General features: G+C 42.5%; 1 protein-coding gene and 1 long non-coding RNA gene across 4 annotated transcripts; one reads left to right on the forward strand and one right to left on the reverse strand.

The window, feature by feature from the left end:
* Positions 1–8,044, reverse strand: LOC113957300. Its single transcript, XR_003531116.1, has 3 exons — positions 7,929–8,044; positions 5,585–5,734; positions 1–88 (listed from the first exon to the last, which is right to left on the reverse strand). It is a non-coding gene; the product is annotated as an uncharacterized LOC113957300 (long non-coding RNA).
* Positions 8,045–8,071: 27 nt separating this feature from the next.
* Positions 8,072–22,075, forward strand: ENTPD6 (ectonucleoside triphosphate diphosphohydrolase 6 (putative)). Of its 3 annotated transcripts, none has more exons than XM_027664625.1 (14): positions 8,072–8,129; positions 9,546–9,863; positions 11,225–11,301; positions 11,723–11,866; positions 12,974–13,049; positions 14,293–14,328; positions 15,500–15,588; positions 16,941–17,020; positions 17,954–18,018; positions 18,341–18,439; positions 18,922–19,062; positions 19,946–20,002; positions 20,992–21,104; positions 21,358–22,075. In XM_027664625.1, the coding sequence occupies exons 2-14, from the start codon at positions 9,605–9,607 to the stop codon at positions 21,445–21,447; spliced, it is 1,326 nt and encodes a 441-aa protein (XP_027520426.1). In that variant the 5' UTR covers positions 8,072–8,129; positions 9,546–9,604; the 3' UTR covers positions 21,448–22,075. The 3 variants fall into 3 exon arrangements, with proteins under 3 accessions (XP_027520426.1, XP_027520428.1, XP_027520427.1); XM_027664626.1 differs by lacking the exon at positions 8,072–8,129 and adding an exon at positions 8,995–9,285; XM_027664627.1 differs by lacking the exons at positions 20,992–21,104; positions 21,358–22,075 and adding an exon at positions 20,869–20,985.
* Positions 22,076–22,081: the final 6 nt, after the last annotated feature.

Genomic DNA, 22,081 nt, shown 5'->3' on the forward strand with positions numbered 1-22,081 from the left:
CTACTCCTCTGGGCAAGCTTCCTTGCAACTGCTTTCTGCACTGAGACCCAACATACAGACTGCCTGGAAATTATGGACCAATTATTCACTAAAGACAATACTAAGAAAATTTCAGAAATAGGTCTCTTTAGGGCATTTCAACTACTGTTCTACAACTGATGAATTTTTCAGTTTGTTAGCTGAAACAAAAAATAGCTTTTGTAAATTCAGAGATATGCGACCAAAATATTTTAACCTGTTAAAACATCACCTTTCCAGTCACATTTTTGTACAATGAAGAAACAGGTGCTAGTAACTCTTCAGGCCATATTTAATTTTATAAGTGGACATCTTGAGTTATACCATAGCAGGGGCTTGGCAGCCAGCTGTATTTCCCTATTTCCATTTCTACAGATATCAAGCAAAAGAATATTATCAGTATTAAGAAAAGACAGACACTGAAAGTTTTCTGTTCTTTGTAATAACTTTAAATTGCTTCTGAGATGCTTTATATCATAGTCATTGAAAATATCATAAGACTCACACAGAAAATTCATCATGAAGATAAACAGTGTGGAAACAAGTAATCATGTGAAGAGGCAAATTGTTGCCGAAATCGCACAACTACTGTCTGTAGTCACAGTCTAACTAGCAGCTGAATATTAAGAGCATCTTTCAGGGGTGGATACTATCTAGATCGTCCTAACGACCTAAAGACAGGATGCAATGTACCCTGGCTCAAGCTGGAGGGCAGTGCTGCTTTCCAGAGGGGCCTGGACAGGCTGAGGAGGTGGGCTGACAGGGTCTAGCAAAGGCACATGGTAAGTCCTGCCCCAGGACAGCTCCATGGAAAAGGCCCTGGGGGCCAAACTGACTAGGATCAGCAGCATCCTCTTGCAGGAAAGAAGGCCAACCATGCCCTGGGCTGAGTTAGCAAAAGGAGAGTCAGCAGGAGAGGGAACAGTCCCTACCTCTCCATTCAACACTTTTTTGTTCAACTTGGAGACAGAGAGGCAAAAAGGAGAACTTATTGCTATCTGCAGCTACCTGAAGAAGAGAAGATGGAGACTGGCTTTTTCCAGAGATCCCAGTGACAGCACGAGAAGTGGTAGACACAAATTGGAACGCAGTAACTTCCTATTAGGTATCATGCAACACGTTTAACCTTCAGTCCTGGGACAGGGCCCCAGGAGCCTCCATCCTTCGAGATACTAAACACTCAGCTGGACAATCAAACTTCAAATTTGGCCCTGGTTTGAGCATGGGAACCTCAAGAGGTCAGTTTGAAGCTAATTCATCCTAGGTTTCAAATACCATGCTCAAAAAGGTTTTTTTAAATCAGAGCATTTTTACCAAAAGCTGGTTTTTTGAACCTTAATGTCATACATCAGACAGTAATACCTTTTAAAAGCCCTATAAAAAAGGCTGGGATCAATCTTCTACAGAGGAAGCAGAATGATAACGTGAGAAATTACTTTCTTCTCCCTCAGAATATTCACAATTGATTCCAAGATTATGGCAAAAGCCTGTTAAAGGCATGGGCTGTCTATTCCACCAGACAAACCTCTGCCACTTGACAACCACTTTACCAAACAAAAAATATACATATTTGAATAAACATTCTGCCCACAAACCTACTGGTAAAATATGTATTTTTGACTGCCTGGAAATGCATCCCTAACATGACACACAAGGAACAATTTCTGAAATTGTGAACAGTTAAAAACGGTAGCAATTTGTTTTCACTTTACTTATCCTCCCCACCTATTTTTTTCTCCAAAACGAGCTTCTTGGAAGAATTACGGATAATATTCAACACAGTGCTATGTGACAGCCCACAGATGGATACACTTCTAATGAATTTGGAGAAGTTAACAACACAATGATAGCAGACATGAAAAAAAATCTGGCGAATTCTCCTTAATTAGATTACGCTCTACACACCCTTCTATACGAATGAGGACACAGCAGTGGAAACCACCCGACAGCATTGTTAATGCAACTGAGGGGGTCTGTAGCAGGGGACATCTGTTTTAAAGCTTTGATCCAAATCTGCCCCTAGAGGCAAATCAACTAGGCTTTGGACGTCAGTTTAAAACATTAAAAGCAAAACTCTTACTTGCTGGAAGCAGGTGCAGTTCCATTAAACTCACCACATTTCACCGGCATCCGGGATTTCAAATAGTTCCAACAGTCTGCAAGTGGGGCAAAAGTGCAAGGAGAAATAAAACCTCTCATTATAGAACACTCAAACATCAGCAAGGTGTAGTAATGCTCTTTCTCAGCCAGAAAGGTCTCAATAAAGTGACCAAAGTGCAAAGCACGCTCAGCCCCTACTCACTGCCCTACAAATCAAGGGCTTGCAAATTTTGCTGTTTTCTCCCCCATGCTTAATTTTCTTGCATACAGACATGCTGGTGGATATATCCCCCTGAAGAAGAGTAACAAAAACAATTTTACTTCTTTTTTCTGAAAGCAGAAACAATTCATGTTTTATTCCAATAATCCATGGTACATGCCAAATATGGAAGAGGCAGAGGGGGAAAGTCTGGCAGTGATCCTCCCATACATCATTTCAGACAACAGGCACACACCTCAGTATAAATAAATAACTGCTAAGCCATCCCCATTCATGTTTCTAATTAGTGTAATCTATTTAACAAACAGACACATAATATAGGTCAATTATGTAGGTCATGATAAATTTGTGAAGAACTTCAGCCTGTAGGGCACCAAAAAGACCACGCTGAGGCAGCATTTCCAAAGTTACAGTTAATTTCTGCACGAGGCTTGTGAGCAGCAGTGAGGAACCAGCAGAGACCTGCTCAGTTTTTCTGGTTTGTCCAGCCACTAAGAAAAACACCAGTGACACCCCCTGGGAGACATCCTCTATGATACAAGCACAGAACTGCCCCTCCAAAATTACTGAACTCAGTTACTACTGGCCAAAATAGCCAGAAACATAAATGTCAAAGGTGTTTAATTTCTATGAGTTTGTCAAAAACTGGTGAGTATCCAGAGGGGAGATGGAGAAATATTTTATTTATGCTTCCTCCATAGGAAAGGAAATGACAGCTCAGTATCACCCTAGTATGCTTGACCATGGCCCTCTGCACTAGGCACAGATGCAGCTCTAGAGAAGCCACAGTACATGCCAAGTCCTGCCTTGCTAGAAATTTTGGGAAGGAATGATGAAGAACCACAGTGGAGGGCATCAGAGAGCAGCAGGTGCCATGTGGGGTTTCAGAAAAGGGGCAGGACTGCAGATCTAGCTATCCTGCTCAGGGATATGGAGAGGATCTGGAGATCACCACAGCAAACACTACAGGAGCGTGATTTGCAACAAGGAAACAAATTTAATGTTCAGGGTTCAATGACCATCACACTTTTCTGCTAAAGGTCAGCACTAATATAATTTGGTCTTTGAGACAAAGGGAGCAAATGGATCTTGGATGGAAATTTAAGCTATAATTGCTGTTACTTTTCCTTAGTATTTCCAAATATTTTTCTTCTTCAGACAATCCCAACTCAGTCTGCCGTGGAACAGGACTTCTGGCTTCCTATTCTGCTGTTAGCAGAGGAACTCCAGAATCGTCCAATGAAATATCTCAGGGAGTTACCTGAGGTGCTCTTTGTACCTTAAACATGCAGCATTATCAACAGCATTACTAGTTAAGTGGCTGGGGAGCGCTTGGGACCCAGGACACAGCCGGGAACTGAAACGCAGAGCAGCAGCAGCTGGAAGGCTGGTGTGTGAGCACCTGTGAGCCAGCTTCAGTGGCACCAGCCACAAGCTGGGAACAGATTCCTCACCCCTCTGAATTTCACAAACTTGCGCTGCTGCCTGGAAGAACCAGTCCCCAGGCAGGGCAGGGGTAGGAGCACCAAGGCAAATACGCCCTGCATAAGGAGCTTTAATTAACTGTGCAGCTCTCAGAGGGCAGGTTTTCCACACTGCACATGTGCAGTCGGGTCCACATACAGCAGCCCAAACTCTACTGCTGGGTACATGTCAGCTGATTGAACACCCACGTGCCTCTGAGGATGGGAGGAGATGGACCAGTCAGTGTCATTTAGCATATGTTACTACCTGGCCTGCACAAAACAACATGCCGATTACGTGCAGTTTGTGGGCACACTGTGCCAAAAATAATGACCTTGTACTTCTATCTACAACATAATCTTGTTACTGTTCATAATAGTCATGACTGAATTGGTGAAATAGCCTTTTAGTTATACAGATTCTCCTATTTGTGCAATTTGTATTTGATGCCTGTTTATTAATTCTCATTCATATATCCAACACAATTGTTCTTATAACACTGGAGTGACAGAGATAATTTCCCAAATGGTTCCCAAACTGGTTTCCAATGACCTGCATTCTAGCTCATGTATGATATATATAGTACACCAAGGTATGAATCTAAATGTGCACATATAAATAATATGTATAACAGATAGACATCATAATTGAAAATTTGTTACAAATCTCAGACCATATGGCTTAATTCTAAGAATGAACACAGTACTGCGTGTGACAAAGTCTCAGAAACAAATCTAAAACTTTTTAAACCACCTACAGTCCATCCCAGGTCCCCAGCTGGAGAACTGTTCCCATGAACACGAAAAAGGAAAAAAAAAAAACCAACCCAGCATTACATTCCCATTTCTTTGTAATCTCTAGTCCTAACTGCAGGACTGTTTATGAACATATATGCAAGATATTTCAACTGAGAGAAATAAATACTGTACTATTTTGCCCTGACCCTGGGGAAATGCTGTTCTTGACAATATACTGCTCTCTGCTGGCCTGACCTGCTTTTCCACAAGGGCCTCACTTCCTGACATCTTCCGTCTTCCCTAGTGAAAAGGGAAAAGACCACCTTGTTTTGCTGACTTAGCAATCGGTGGCAGAAGCATCTTTAATTTGGGCTTGAAAAACATTACATTGCTAAGGAAAACAATACTGACATCACCTAAATCTTTTGCCTTGAAGAAAAAATGCAAGTAGTCCTTTAACCCCAGTAACCCTTCAGAAGTATTCCTATTTTCTTGCAACCTGAAAGAAGAAACAGGTTATTCATGTAGCAGGCCCTCCCTAGTAAGGAGCTCAGACAAGCTTGAGCTTGTGACAAGTCTATTTCTAAATGTAACCAACTCAAGTCCTGTTCTGAGTTTCCGGAAACTTGCTCCTAGGTGGGAGTTTTCACAGCAGCCCAAAATCCCAGTGACAACCACAGGATTTGAGATGGGGCTCCCTGGTCTTTACAGGACAGCTCCAGACCTGAGTAGCTCCATGGCCCAAAACCTGTAGTATCTTTACTCCCTATTCCCATTTTTCTGTTGTTTTATCAAAAAGGGATCACTCAGATCAAAGCTAACTGGAAACCAGCTTATTTGCATTGATTGTACCTTCACACTGACACTAGTTATTACTGAGCTACAGCTGGCACAGCAACACCTATAAAAACCATAAAATTTTAATCTGTCAGCATCTCATATTTTGGGTCAGAACAAGGTGATGCCATGCTGCAGATCCACCAAGACTAGAAACCCAGCTTCGAGGGTCATCCTCCCCTCAGCCCCAGGGATAAAGGGTATTTACCCAGCAGTCAGGCTGTATCTTTCCAGAGGTTCTCCTGTCTATCTTCTCCTTGTTGGGTTTGCAGCTCTTGAGATGCTGTGACCGACAGGAATGCTGCCACATTTTGGGACTATCGCCATAGTCCCAGCGGTGTGATTTTGGGGTTATCACCTACAGGAATTACCAGAGCATTCTCAGCTGTTTGGTTTTTTCCTCAAACTGCTGGCAAACAGGTTTTTGTGGTAAAACCACACTGTCAGGGTCTTGCTTACAAACCATGATAGAAACTAAACACACAGTCTGTTGCAATCACAATGTAGAGGAGATGCAAATCTTAAAAAACTTTAATTCTTTACATCTTAATCTTTCTTTGCAAGATTCTCCCATTAACAGCACGATTCCTTTAAAAAATAATTATACAACATTAAAACAAGTTAGAAAAATAGTAGGAAAGATCAGTTTCATTTACCTGGGTAAAACAGGGAGTTTGTTTTGAACAGTAACCATCATTTGAAATTCCTCAATTCTTGCTACTCACAGGGCTGGGAAAAAAAACCCACAAAATTCATTTACTTTCCAAACACTGCTATGAGGGAGTCATTTGCTGGAATAAATAACACCCTGGGAGACTCTGCACTTATTTCCCCAGCGGGGTCTTTCATCACAGACACCTGCACACACATGGAGCTGCGGGGGCAATGGTGGGACTTGCTGGGAGGGTGTGAGCCTCTTGCACACAACCAAGAGCATCATGGCTTAGATTTCTGCTCTGCATCTGATTTCCAAATCAGTCTCCATCTCTTCATGCCTTGCATTTGCTGTAGTGCTCTCACACATAGAATCATTAAGGTTGGAAAAGACCTACAAGATCATCAAGTCCAACCTTTGACTGAATACCACCATGACCACTAAACCATATCACGAAGGGCCAGGTCTGCTCATTTTTTGAATACTTCCAGAGATGGTTACTTCACCACTTCCCTGGAAGAGCTTTTCCAATGATTTATCACTCCTTCAGTGAAGACACTTTTCCTAATCCAAGCTGAACCTCACCTGGTGCCACTTGAGGCCATTTCCCCTTGTCCTATCATCTGTTCCAGACATGCCTATCTTGTATTGGCCTTTTTAGCCACCAACGCGCTTGCAACAAACGTGGGTAGAGCCCTTCCCAAATCTTCATTCACGAAGCCTAGCCATGATGATGATGATGATGATGACCTGTTGCCTGGGATAAGAGGCCAAACCACACCTCACCACAACCACCTTTCATGTAGTTGTAGGGTCTCACTCACAAACTGCCTCTACACACTCTTCCAGATGGGGCTGGAGCAGAAAGCTGCTGCTGCAGGAATAATTTTAGCTGGTGAAAGACAAAATTATCTAGATGGCAGAAGAGCCATTAAGGAAGTTACTCAAGCATAAAAACTGTTAAAGGAACACGACGTATGGGGAAAGGCGTGGAGCCTCCTTTGCTCACATCTACCCACACTTCCCACATCAGAGCTGGACCAAACTTGTAGGTCAAGAGCTCCTGGCAGGCTCTCACCAGGGCCCAGAGGGTGCCTGGCAGCCCTGCCAGCCATCTCCTGGTGGCATTATCCCTGGGCCATGGGGCCTCTCCTGCTGCTCACACAAGCCCTGCCCTGCCCCACCTCCCCTCAGCCTGGGGCCTGCTCCTCTTGTCCACAAAAACTGGATTCCTTACCCAGTGTGCAACAAACCAATAATCAGAGAGACCAAACTCAACCAAACTCAAGAGAGACACTGCTTATTTATCTCATAGCTGTGCAAGTTTGGATGCTCGATGGTATTCCACAAATCAAGGACACCCTTCCAGACTTTCCACGCCATTCTTTATACACAGAAATTTAGTGTTAGTAGCCTCTCAAGTACAGCTCCTCTATTAGTATTGATTAGTAATTATCATACAAATTATGTAATCCCATCTAACTTCTACACATGCTCAGGGGAAGGGTCTTTGCTGGGGGAGGACCTTTCTCACCTGTAGGCATGACTTTTAGTACTATAATGAAGATAGTTCAGCTATAGGATACATGGACCTCGAGTCTTTTGCCGAGTTGACAATATATACATCAACATCTTCATTTACTTGTTAGCTCCAGGGTGTCCTTGACTGAGGGATGCTAACTACCACCTGTTCTACTGACATACAACAGCTTCTTGATTTACATCATGCTTTAGAGCTCGTGTCTGGATGTTTATCATCCTTAGAGCCTGTTTGTTGCTGTCTGTTCCACTGATTAAGTCTCATTCCTTGCTAATACACAAAGCTCGAACATCAAATAACACCCTGACTTACGGTAATTTTGAAATATTCCACATTTTTCAGCACTGTTCCTCATACCGTTCTGATTTTGCGGCCTTTGCTCCTCCTTTAACCACATTTTCCGGGAGCACCCATCCCTGGGGGTCCCCCCCCGCTGCGAAACCGGCCCCCCCTCACGGAGCGCGGGGCCCACCCCGCGTCTGCGCGCTGGGAGCGGGGCCGCCCGCAGGCCGGGCAGTGGCGGCGCCATGGCGGGGCCGGCGGGGGCGGCGTGAGCGGGTGCGTGAGGGAGTGAGGGAGGGAGGGAATGAGGGAGGGAGGGAGAGAGAGAGCGAGGGAGGCGGGAGGTGTGTGAGCGGGGGGCGCCCCGCGGGCACCGCGGGCCCGGGCGCACCGCGGGCCGCGCCCTCCCGATCCTCGGCGGCGCAGGCGGGAAGATTTTCCCTTGCAGAAAATCTCGGCGTCCCCTGACAAAGGCAGGGAAAAGACAATCCCAGTTCTCTTCAGGCAGACGGCGGTAGGGTGGTAGTGCTTCCAGACTGTTGCGCCTTCAGGCCTCCCCTTCATCCTTCCAGTCTCCCCTTTCCTGCGGTGCGGATTGTGTGTCCTCGAAGACACAAAACCCCTGCGGCATTCCTCCTCCCTGTGACATTTAGCTCTCGTGTAGCTGCAGTTGAGGCCTTTCTGGCAGCAGAAGGATTGGAGTGATCATCCCCTAGACGTGCAGCGATTGCCACCTGCATGTAGAAGCCAGAAAGATTTTGTTGTTGGTTTTGTTTTGTTTTTTTTGCAATGCCATCTTCCTGATTTCTGTGTCATGACAGCCTACAGTTCCCCTTCCCTCACACTGATCTGTTCTTCATGTGTATTTGTGCCTGTGGTTTAGCTTTTCTCCATTTTTATGAAATTTTGTCTTACCCACTTTTGGCAATATGCTTGTAATCACCTTGATTTTAAATTCCTCCCCTTCACATCTTCTGTACGCCTCCTGAATTCATATCACCAACAGATTACACGTGTGTTAAAACCTTGTTTAACTCAACTTTCGTTGTTTGGTTTGTTCTCTCTTCATTACTCCTTAACAAAAAAAGGAAAAATAATATGTAGTTTTGCTCCCCATAATCACTGACTGTTTTTTAATCATCTGGATGGTGTCATGTGAGTGCTTGTAGATTTTTTGCATTGTGCTTTGCTGTGGTTTCTTTCCTGGTATTGGACATGGGAGAGAGGAACACTCAACTCCCTCTTGCCTTATAAAAAATTGTCCTTGTCCAGTCTTCTGAGATCTGTTTCACCATCCAGGAACTAACAAAGATAAGTGCCAGTGGAGCTGTGGGATCTTCGTCCTCAGATTTCTTCAAGATGAGTTGGATAACATGGAGGAGCCCTATAGCTGCCCATTCTGTGAGCAGGAGATTGGATGAGAGACCTTGAGGTCCCTTCCCACCTCAGTTACTGTATTTAGTTTCTCTGAACTCTCCTTTCTCTACCTCTAAGGCCTCTGTAGCAATGGGGGAAAGGAAGATTTATGCTGCTCCATGCCTCAAAGTTAACTGTAGATCTCAATGACATGCTGAAGGAGGATGTGTTCCTTTGGAACAATTGGGAGTGTTCAATGTTGTAGGCATCATACTCTTAGATCTGTTAATCGGGTTTAGAAAATAAAACAGACTTTTTCTCTTCTGTTGGATGTAGGAGTGATGTGGGAACCACCTGTTCTCTGTGATAAAGGGAAGACACAAAACATCTGATAGATGGAAGCCATGAAGATGTCAAAGCGGTTCTTTGCTTTTGGGATTTTGGCATGCATAGCTATTTATGTTGCATACATAAAATGGCACTTGGATTCCAAACCGCTCATGGGAGCAACAGAAGGAATTGCTGAAAGCAGGGGAGATAAACTGAACCATCAGGCAGTGACCACAGATCTCCCGGTCTTTTATGGAATTATGTTTGATGCAGGAAGCACAGGAACTCGCATCCATATATTTAAGTTTACACAGCAGCCAAGAGGTATGTACTGCTCATTGCATGATAGATTAAGTCTTCCATAACCTTATGGAGCAGATTATTGATGACTCTTTTGTAGAGATTACTTGAACAAACATGCTTCAGCTCTTTCTAGAGAGTCATCTATGTTATGATTCAGGCATATATGCTTGGGTGAAATTATGAAACATTCAACAAGAAGAAAATGCTGTAATGTCAGAATGTGAACTAAATAGCACCTGTACTTTTAGAGTGGTGGCTTGAAGAAGGGCAATTTTTCATCACACTGGTGGAAGAGAAGATTATAAATTCAAACTGCCTTATTTTTCCAAATTTTCACCATGAGGTTGTTGGCTGTCTCCAGTTCCTGCTAGTGAGCTGCTTCTCTCTGCAGTGTCTGGTTTAGTGCATCCTTGGCTTGAGTGTTGGATTTAAACTGTGAAACAAAACAAAAATTGCAAATTGTTCGATTAAAATTGCTGTGTATTACATCTGGACAGAAACTACTCAGAAGTGAGACAGAAGTGTACAAAAAAATCTCCAGTTTTCCTCTGGAGTACTAAGCTTCATTTGTTTACGTGTCGTCAGCTCCTATTTGTAAAAGTCCTAAAGATCAAAAAACTTGTGTGAGTGCTGTTAGTAAGTGACCTGAAGGTTTTCAGGGTTAGCAGTGTGGTGTATGGTGTGATTGACCTCTGGGGAGCAAGGTAGGTTTGCATGATGGGCTGTTGTAAGGCTTAGCCAACAAAGGTGTTAAACAACAGTCCACTGATTTCCTTTTAGTGTATTCTCAAGTCTTCGCTGCTTCCTTGTCTGCTTTTCTTTAAACATAATTTCAGAATGTATTGCAGCAAACTTTATAGAGTGTAGTTGGCTACAGGAGGACTATGACAATGTGTCAGGCACGTGTTGTCTTGATTTCAAGTGCATGTAGGGCTGCAAGTTTGCAATATGTTTAAGTCTGGCTCCCTCTGCTGTTGTTGAAAAAAAATGTAAAAGCTTCCACTCGTGTTTGCTGGAACCAAGTTTAGTCAGAACAGAGCATGCTGAAATTTGGAGCCTTTGTTACAGGTGCAGTTTGAAAAGCTGCACATGATGGGTGTAAGGCCTCAAAGACAACTTGAACCCATTGTCTGATATGCGTAAAGAATATAGTGGACACCAGCACCTGAAAACCAGTCATGACTTTAAAAATGGTTTTCTCAGGATCTAATTCCATAGCAAGGGCTGTATTTAGAGGTCAGGTGGCTGTTGATAGTTCATTAGACAGAGGCTTCAACTGACTTCCATTAGCACATAGTAATGTAATTTGTTAAATGATTTTCTTTTTGTGTATGTGAAATTATTTGTACCGTTACTTATTTTGGAATACTGCTTTTGAACAGAAACTCCCAAATTAACCCATGAGACGTTTAAAGCACTGAAACCAGGTCTATCTGCATATGCTGATGATGTCGAAAAGGTAATTTAAGTGATTTCTCTTCTGTCTCCCTTACCTTCAAGCTCACAGGAATTTAGGCACTCCCTGAGCCAGACTTACACCCAGCTTGTAGCGTTTTACTGGCTGCAAAAGCCTTTGTTTTCCAAGAATTGGTCATACTGCCTTTTGAGCCCTCTGTAGCCAAAACATTCAGTGACAGAGAGTTCTATGTCACTGTTGGAAAAAGGGACTCTTTCAGGTTTGACCTGTAGCTTGATAATATCTGTTATATCCACTAAGACTTAACGCTGTAGGAGACAGTGAGTCCTACACCTTCTCCTGGCCCCTTGTGCTTTTAATTTGTGTCTGTTTCACATCTACAGTGAATTGAGTCTCTGATCACCCTTTTGCCCTTTCAAAAGAGTTTTTAAGATGCCTTTTCTTGTTCTTTTTTTGCTCACAGAGTGCCCAGGGCATAGAAGAGCTCCTGGAGGTGGCAAAGAAGGAAGTTCCTATGGAGCTGTGGAAGTTCACTCCTCTGGTCCTGAAAGCCACAGCTGGCCTACGGTTGCTGCCAGGAGAGAAAGCTCAAAAGTTGCTGGATAAGGTACTATTTCTTGGTTTTCCGTTTGCTTGCCAGAAATTTTATAGCAAACTCTGATCAGTTCTGTGTAATGTGCATATTTTTTTGTGCACATGAGTCAGTTCCCATTGTTTAACCCTGAAAACAGTGCAGAGCCACCTGATCTCAAATGCACTTGGGGGAGAAGTTGTGTGAGTTGCAAGCACAGAGGAATGATGGCAGCTCCAAGTAAACCAGGAGATGACAGATAACGTAACAAATGCCGTGACATCCTGCTAACAGTAACTACAGACCTGTTCTTACTGGTCATGTTTAGGGGTGGGTTTGACAGGGATGGTGCTGTTTTGAGAAAAGCTCTCTACTGTTTGATTGGCCACATTGTCAACCTGCTGCTGCAAGGTCGCTCCTTTATATTGATTGAAAACAATGTAAATTGTATTTTTAGGCATGTAAAATACATTTAACATTTTAAAATATTACAAAAATAAACAAAACGTGTTCTAGACCTTTGAGCTGCAGGAAAATTTTATTAACTGTGCACTGAGTGTACTCTTTTTCTAAGCAATAATTGGAAGGAAGAAATGGGGGGTGGTTGAAATCAAAGTCTCTGCTGCCTGCAGCCTGGCCAATACTTTTCCACACTGAATTTCAGCTGAAACTTTAGAGGACCCTGCAAAGCTAGAGCTCTGCTGCCTCATGTAGGAAAGGGTATAGAGGATCATTATCAGCCAATATGCTCTTGTTGGAAATGCAGTTCCCTGAGACATTCCTGAAAGCTAGGCTGTCCATCTCCTGCCTTTTACATGCATGTATAGTACCCTGTGGGTCACCAGTTGCAGCAAAGTAAACTGGAGTCCCTTTCCTACCCATTGTATTCCTTGCTAATGGCACTTTTGAGCAGCCTTCATCCTTGAAAACCCACACATCCATATCCTGTCTCTGCACCAAACTGCAGAGCCCACATGTAAAGATGATGCTTGTTGGCCTCTTGAACTTCAAACAAAGTCATGAGCAGCAGTCAGGAGGATTTAGCCCAAGAAGAGGAGCAGTAGTGTAAAACTGGAATTTTAAAAAACTTGGTTTCCAGCTGAAAAAATATTTCTCTGAATGTAGCTTTTATTTGAACTACAGGTGAAGGAGATTTTTCAGGCCTCTCCCTTCTTTGTGAGGGACGACTGCGTGTCAATAATGAATGGAACCGATGAAGGTGGGTTGTCTTGTGGAGACTCCTTCTGCAGTCGTGGAGATTCCTGCTGCACTGTGACAAGTCCTCTACTCACTGTAATGGGAACCCACAAGCAGGGGGTTTGACAGAGTTTTTATGCTACCACAGGCAGCGCCTGCCAAAGAGATCTTGTGCTACGTTTTCCAATTTGAAGTCCTGAACTCTGTCCTGATCTTGAAAGCTCTGAGTGTTGGGCAGTTCCTGTAGAATCACCAGGAAGGCACTGTGCAGTCAGCATTTCTAGAAAAGTTTCTGTATATCTGCTTGTTGAGATGGTCTTCAACAACTAGGTTTGCACACTGTGCTCTTGACAGTGCTTATCAGAGCTTTCTGGAAGTATTTGGTCATAATGTTAATTATAACTGATCTAATGAGTGGAACTGTGAGTTCAGTCTGATAAAAGTATATAGAGAAGAAAACATGCTGAAGTAAGTCGATGTTCATCAAAAAATGCTGAGGACAGAACATCTAAATTCTAAGTAAGTGAGTGTTGAAATGTGTTTTAATTCTGCTTAGAAACCAAACTTTAAAATAGGTGAAGCTGTTTATGAGTTTCTTTTTTTGCTACTTAATGGAAAAAAGACATTGTAATTCTTCTTTTTGTTTTGTTTTAAAATCATTAATAACGGTGACAGCCTTGGTTCAGCCAAGGGTTGAAATGGACCATGCTCCCTAGAATGCTTTGAGTTTTAACCACATGAATAAATATTTGAATTTGTTAACATAAGGCCCACTAATTCACCTAATTTATGGAGAACGGTTTATAAAACAAAAAGAGGACAGAAACAGCATAGCTCACAAAATTGCTTAGAGGAAAACAGGAAAAATTAGAACACTGAAAGATAAAAATTCTTAGTATTCAAAAGGAAAGTTGAGTGCCTGATATCAAACAAAATTCTACAAGTGGATGTTTTCCTAGAAGACAAGCAATGTGAGTCTCAGTCATCTTGTTGTCTTTTAACTAAGGACTGAAGCCTTTGTAATTTATTGCCTAACTTTTTGGCCTGTGAAATACAGAGTTCTACAGGCATTTCATACATGGGGCTTCTCTCCCAAATATCACATAAACTCTGATAGAGAAGGTAATTCTCTTTGTTCGAGGCATCTTACCTTGGTTTTGGACAGCCATTGACAGTTCTGGAAATGTAATTTACTTGTTACTGCTGTGAGTTAAAATGAAATGCTACGATTTAACAGTGCATCTTCTGAATCTTTTCCTCATTAGGTATTTCAGCCTGGATCACAATAAACTTTTTAACAGGTATGTGTACATGAGCATGTGCATAAAGATACGATGTGATGCTGTGAAAGTCATGCTGTTCTCTGCCCCTGCGTGGGATTTGCTCATTCATTGGGATGGAATGGGAGAAAGAAGAATCTGAGAATAAGTCAGCAGTTATTTTTGGCCTGGCCTATTTAAGTCATTAGGATTTTGGCCTTTTACTTGACAGAGTGAGGAGTTTAATCTTTTTCCCTAGATGTTTAATGTAACTTTTCTCTCAATTCCCTGTAGGGTACCAGGGCATTTTATTCCTTTCTGAGTCTGCTGTGACTCTGGCTACATTTTTAATGTGAACTTTCTAGATGTGCTTGGCAGCTGCACAGAGTAAAAGAAAATGCTATGCTACTTCCTTACAGATTTATAATGTAGAAATGCCACAAGTGTTTACACTGCTGGATGAGAAAAGGATAGCTGAAGAGTAGAGAAAAAACTAAGCTAAAGACCTCTCTGACAATATGTAATGCAGTCTGCCATCCAAGTGCTCTGTTCAGCACACACAGTGTGTGGAGCAATGTGCTCTGAAGCCTTTTATGCCCACAGGAAATATCAGAAAGATTAGTGATCTTCAAACATCAGCTATCATAAGGCATGCTGAGGTACTTGGCACAAACTGTCCCTGTCAAGAAGGTGCATTTGAGGGATCTAACTGAGAAGAACTAGAATTAAATGAGAGGAGAGGTCTTGGCTGGCAGCAGGAAGAATTCCAAGAGAGCTGAGTCTATTAGGCCAGCTCTTTTCAGTATGTCATCCTTTTGGCCATAGGAAACTGCAAAATGCTGCTAAGGGATCAGGGAGAGGTGGCCAAGAAAACCACATTCCTCTGTGTTACAAAGTGGTTACCAGAGTAGAGTTTGTAAAACGGTCCTTGCGTCCACTGAAAAATGTTTAGGAATGCAGTAACCAAAGCTGCTGTAATTAGGACACGAACAGCCACCAGAGAAATAAGAGAAACTCTTGTCACTTTAAGATTTTCAGGTCTGATAAAGCCAAAATCAGTGCCCAGTAGGTAACAGTATAATTTAGTGCTGTCTGTAAGCTGACAGATGGAGTTAGATTATTCCCTTTCTTTACCACTGTACTTCTAGTTTTGTTCCTACCCAGTTTCTCACAATGCCCACCTTGGATTTCTCTGTTCTGTCACACATTTCAGGTAGGCTAGATGATCCCCAGAAGAGAAGTGTAGGGATGCTGGATTTGGGTGGTGGATCAACACAGATCACCTTCCTTCCACGTGCTGAGGTAATGTGAACATGCACACTTGTTGGGAAATGCTGGTGCAGAAATCAGTAACTGCTTGGATTTCTTTCCCTTGGAAACAGAGCAAGAGTTTGTTAGTGTGACATGAAGCCACACTTGTGACAGAAAAACCCAAATCACTTGTCACATCTGCCTTGTTATAGTCAGTCACAGAGGCATTCACAACTCTTTGTCCATCCTCATAGTCCCGCTCTGGATTGGTGGTGCATGTGGCGAGTCTGCCAGGGCTGCTTTATCTTGAAAATACCACGTTCACCTGAGTGTCTTAATCCTTGACTCTCAGTTTGTGCAGCTTATAATGAAGAACTCAAAATGCAGTGCTGTTAATGAATTCAAGTCCAACATTTGGCCTACAGTGGGTTTTAGGAACACAGTAAGATGCCGCCTTGATCCTGGTTTTCGATTTTCCTGAGTTCACTCAGTTGCAAATGAATGCTTTCTAAGGAGCAACTGCTGTTCTGCAGTAAAAAATATACTCTGATGTCATTTGAGCTTCCTGGTGTGGCATTTTTGTAGATGTTCTGTGAGCTGGAAGCCCTGTGAATGTAGAGTTGTAAGGCCATGGCCTGAGCAGAGAGAGCATTCCTAGTAAAGCTGCACAAAAGCAGAGGGATGGGATGCTGTGTCCAGCCTGGGATAATCAAGACATGCATTGTTACAGCAGAATGACAAGGGATGTGAAGGGTCTGGGATGTGGAAATTCTGGACATAGAGATTGTGTTAAGATATGAGCAGCATGAACAGCATTGTGGCCTGAGCTTTGCTCCCCACAAATGTGCTAGTGCCAGTGCACTTGGGGAACATGTTGCAAAATGTGTTAGGTAATTATCCTTTCATTTTTTCAGACTACAGACTGGTCCTCACTCTGTTCCTTGGCAAGCACAGCGATGTGCTTTTCCTCTGGCTTGTGCAAGTTCACAGATTAATTCCACTCAAGTAGGAAGTTAATGTGTACCTGGCTTTTGTATTAGTTTGCTCACAGTTTTCTGTAGTAGGGATCATGTGAAGAGGCAGTTGATGTAACCTCTTGACAAAAGTAGTTAAGAGCTGGAATAAGGATTCCTTTTAATGGAATTCTTTTATACAGCATTTTGGTGTGGATACAAATAGAAATGTAACCAGTGTAGACCCTGTCATGTGAAGACACTACCAGATCCAGGTTTTGTGGTTGTCTTGCATATCAGCGGTCAATTTGAAATACTGGCGAATTCATAATTTCTCTCTAAATCCTGCTAGGATTGTTTCACGTTTTTCCTAACTTTTGGAAGATTACTTTGTTGATGTTTGCTGCTGGCTGGCAGAAACCTGTCAGTGACGTCTTTTTCTCCCTTCAGGAAACTCTCCAGACATCACCAGCTGGCCACACAACTTCATTTCAGATGTTTAATCACACCTACAAGCTGTATTCCTACAGGTTAGTTGTGGGAAGGAGAGCACACTGTAAAAATCAAAGCTTTCTGTGAAGCCAATGAGATGTAGGTGTTTTTCTGAACTGGAGTCCTTGCCAATGAGTACTGGGAAGAAGTGGAGACGCTTGAGCCACATGATTGTGGTAGATTAACCTTGGCTGCCCACCATGTGCCCACCAAGCCACTCTATCACTCCCATTCCATTAATAGGACAGAGGGAAGAAAATATGACAAAAACCTCATGGGTCAAGATAAGTACAGGGAGGTCACTTATCAATTGCTGTTATGGGCAAAAGAGACTTGACTTAGAGAAATTAATTTAATTTATTGCCAATTAAACAGTATGATAATGAGAAATAAGAATAAAATCAAAAACACCTTCCCTCCACCTCTCCCTCCTTCCCAGGCTCAGCTTCACTCCCAACTCTTTTACTTCTTCACCACTGAGCAGCAATTCTTTTATACAGCATTTTGGTCTGGATACAAATAGAAATGGAGAATGGAGAATAAGGGTTGGAGTCAGTTCATAGTGCTTTGTCTCTGTCATTCCTTTCTCGTGTTGTCTTCCCTTGCTCCCAGTATTTTGGGCAGAGACAAGCAGCTTCTGTGTTTGCTGTGGGGTATGTTTGGGCTCAGAAGGAGTCAGTTCTGTATGCTAGTGGCTGGACTGCCTTTGGAATACCATTGCCAGTTCTTCAAGAGCCAGATTACAGCTGTCAGCTATTGCCTGAGCTTTTCAGAGAGCGATTATCATTCTGGGTGAGAGTAATCTGAGAGCAGGTTGTCACACTGTTCCACTGTTCCTCTTATGTGCATGAGCTCACTTGAGCCACTTGGCTATGACTGTGTAGAGGAGACTGGCATGTCCCAGCCAGCTTGTCAGTGGAGTATCAGAGGAATGATGTTTGTTGTTCACAGAGGCTTTTATCCCTTTGCAGTTACCTGGGACTTGGGCTGATGTCAGCAAGGCTTGCCATTTTGGGCGGAGTTGAGGGAAAACCCTGTAAGTTATGGGCAGTCCTCAAGTCTTGTCTCTGAGCGCAGGGTGGTGGTAGGGGGAGGAGTTGTATGACCCCTTCCCACTGGGCTCAAGGTTCCCGAATGGCATGTGAACTCCTGTCACTGTGGCTGGGTGCATTTGAGACAAATGCAGGAGGTGACATTGCTAGATCCCAGGAGACTTGGATTCTTGCCGGCCCTGGGTGGGAGGCGGGCATGGGACATCTAAGCCCTGTCTGGACCGTGGAGGTACCTTGCTGGGGGTGAGGGTTCTGAATTTAACTCTTCATGTTTTTGTTTAATGTGGCTTTGTTTTACTTCTGCAGCAGAAGGGGAGGAGTTGATTAGCCCTTGTTTGCCACCTGGCTTCAAATCTGAATGGCAACATGCTGAGATAGTGTACAAAATTAAAGGACAGAAGGCAGGTATAGTGATTTATCACTCTTCCTATCTAGGCCAGCTGCGATTAGCAGAAGAAGTCAAACTCTCAGCCTCTTGCAAAGATACCAGACTCTGTTTACTCTTCTGTCTGGCTCCTCTTGCCATGCTGTTAAAGAGATCATGCAGCTCTTTCCTGTTGTGCCATGAGGTGTCTGTCCAGTCAGTAAAGCTGTTAGTAGTAATGCAGATGGACTTGAACAATCCTCAAACAGGTCTTTACAAAATTCTTCTGTCTCAAATGATGTTGTCCATCTCTGATCTATCACATACTTAGTCCCAACCTGAGGATGGTAGGTGTTTGCCTCTGGAAGAAGAAGTAGCTCTCTGTGAAGATCTTATGGAGTGCTATTTTGCAAAAAGGAGCCTGTTTCTTGGCAGATATTAAGTAAATTGTATGTGTATATAACTCTGTATATATATATATATATATATATAATATGCTGGGGGGTTTTTTACCTTCTTTTAGGTGAGCCTCTTTATGAGTCTTGTTCTAATAAAGTGGCAAAGATGCTCTACAAAAAGGTGCATAAAGCTGAGGAAGTGAAAGACTTGGATTTTTACACTTTCTCCTACTACTATGACCGTGCAGCAGAGGCTGGTCTCATAGGTATGTCTGCTCCTGGTTTTGTTTCATTTTAAATGACAAGTTATTAAATAAATGGTAACACTTGCAGACATCATGATGCTTTGCTAAGCTGTCATGGAATATAGTCTGTTGTTACACTGCTGTGCAGCACTGAAGCATTGTTCTTGACTGGATATTAATTTCTATAGAGAAGGGACTGGGGCTGTGAAATAGGATCTGCAACGTTTGGTAATAGTTTTTAAACAAACTGTTTCTGTTTCAGAAGAGGTTTTATTGTCTGATTACAATCCAAAATAGAAAAACCTTCATAATGGTAAACAAATGCCTCAGTCAGTAAAGCAGTAAAAATTATTTGGGCTGTGTGTTTTGCTCCACTGACCTTTTTAGATGGAATGAAGATTTGCAGATACTTCCACTTGTATTCAAAATGTGTCACATCTCTTTTCCATGGTATGCTGGTGTACAGAAGGCTGTCATGTTCAGTGGTAGAAAGGAGATTATGACATCTCAAGTTAGTTTGGACAAACCTACCCCCCCTCCTTGGCCAGTTTCTTTTTACAAATAATTTCAGATTTAATGTGTTGCAGAGCACCAGTGCTCTGTCAGATCTGGTCACAGGTGTTAACTGTGTTCAGGCACAACTGGCAGAGCAGCAAAGACATGGGGATCAGGTGAGAGAGTCTGTAAGCTGTTTCTATAGGAAACGAGGCTTAAGGTTCTTCATAAACAAAGACTTTTCAGTCTATAGTCAGAATCTTTTAAAGGTTCTTTTACCTTTAAAACCAGTCTGAATTTTGACATTGATTTCAGTGGCTCAAGATTTGATTTTGAAACAACTTTCATGACTTGAATCTACAGTTGCCTTTATACGAAGACTGTAAAAGACTGGGGTTTTATCTTTTAGATAAAGAAAAAGGAGGAAGCTTAACTGTCAGTGACTTCGAAATTGCAGCTAAATATGGTGAGTAAAATATAATCAAACACTTACTAGTTATTGTGTGTAAATTCATTCCCAGGTGGCAAATGTGTGACATGCTAAGAAACCTGATGTTTTTAAGGAAGTATTAAGTACCTCTACATAGCATCTCACCAACACTTCTGCTTTTTTCTGAAAATCTCAACTATTTTTATATTAACTTTTGCTTTTGCAGCTGACATAAGACACATAACACATATATTTCAAAACTTTTTCAAGAATTACTAGTAAATAATAACTTGATAATTAACAAGTGTTCTGAAATCATGCTTTCAAGATAATTGTGGCTTTATTATCCTGTTAGCATAACATGTTCTAATCTGGTTTAATTTTTCTTGTTGTTCATTTGCTTGGTTGTTAATCAGAAAAGAGGGAAAACCGGTTCATACCTTTTCACTTCATGAGCTGTGGAGAGAACTGCCTACACAGATTTACTAATGTAAACTTTCTTTTCTTAATACCACAAACTCAGGCTTTGATCAAACTGTCATAGGGTTTTTTGGTAAACTTTATGTATGACTGAACAATTACCATTCTGATTTTTGGACTACCATTTGTGTAATTCCTCCTGAGAAAGGCTTTATTTTGATTTTGTCGTTTCTTTTATTTTGTTTTGGGTTTTTTTAATTTGGTTTTGTCAACATTTGGAGTGCTGGTGCTCAAGAAAGATAACTCAACTGAGGTTGGTTATGTATTTGAAGCCTTGAATTAGAAGTTGGAGGCTCTTTTCCTGGAGAGATACAAGAAATTCTGTCTCACTCTTAAGGGAGAGACAGAATGTCTGGATATTCCTTCCAAAGCTTATGTGCTTCTCCTAATGTGTGTGTGTCATTTCAACCCCATTGTGACAGGTTCCATCACTGCACAGCTCAACTGACAAGAGGTGCTTTATGGATTCGAGATTTTTCAAAGCTGGGCTGTTGCTACACCTGAGCCCACAGTGTGCATTCAGACACCGTTTTTTTTCTCCTTAGTTTGTAAGACCATGGAAATCAGCCCTGGAAGCAGCCCTTTTCTCTGCATGGACCTCACGTACATCACCTTCCTCCTGCAAGAGCTGGGCTTCCCGAAGAGCCAGGCCTTTAAGGTGATGCACAAAATGGATTCCTGGGGAAAGTGGGCAGGGGGGTGCCAAGGCAGGAGTCGTCATGCTGGTAGTTCAGTTCTTGATTTGCCTTCCTGCTACAACACATGCTGTGTGATTGTGGATGAAGCGGCACTCTCCCCGCGATGGTATCACCATCTGGTTGTCATAACCTTCAGCACTGTGTTCACCTTGCATGCTTCAGATTTTCCAAAAGAATTGTGTTTTAACTTTTTTGCCTTTTTTTTTTTTCCAGCTTGCCCGGAAAATTAACAATGTTGAAACAAGCTGGGCATTGGGAGCCACTTTCCATTACATCGACTCGCTCAATAGACTGCAGTACTAAAGCTCCTAGAAGGTGACTTTTGGGAACCTCCATTTTTTGGAAGCTCAACATGGAGAACCTGTTGAAGGACATGCTTTTGGCTTCTGGAGTCTTTTGGAAGGTCACCATGAAACAGGTTCCTTTCCTCCCACCACCTGCCAAGTCCTCTCCATCACTAGCTCTTTTTTACAGTGCAGAGTGCGGTGTGTAAAAAATAAGCCTTGATTTGACAGCATCTGGCATCAGCTTGATGTAAACTTGATCATTATGGAAGGAAAACCAGGACTCTGCAGGACATCTATGATCTCTATGAGAAAAACACACCTTTTTGGAATATGCCTGTACTATGAGCTTGCAGTATGCTAAAGTTGCTGTAGGAAACAGTCACTCCACAAGGAACTCTTTACTGTCCTGATTTCAGGGTGTTTTTTCATGTTTGTCAGCAGTTTTCAGTGATGATTTTTATGTTACTACTTGTGTTTGAAGGTGAACTTGCGTGTGTGCAAAAATGGTGCATTTACACAGATGGTGACAGGCAGCAGCTTTGAAATGCAGCGTGGACGTTGCAGCTCTGTTTTCCACTTGCTGAAGGAGGAAAGCTCAGGAGCACTCTAGAAACTGGATATGGACTTGGAGGCATGAGCCTGTATGCCCT

This window comes from Corapipo altera, unplaced genomic scaffold, assembly GCF_003945725.1.
Source record: "Corapipo altera isolate COAL_440 unplaced genomic scaffold, ASM394572v1 76, whole genome shotgun sequence".
In the NCBI taxonomy this organism is placed as follows: Eukaryota; Metazoa; Chordata; class Aves; order Passeriformes; family Pipridae; genus Corapipo; species Corapipo altera.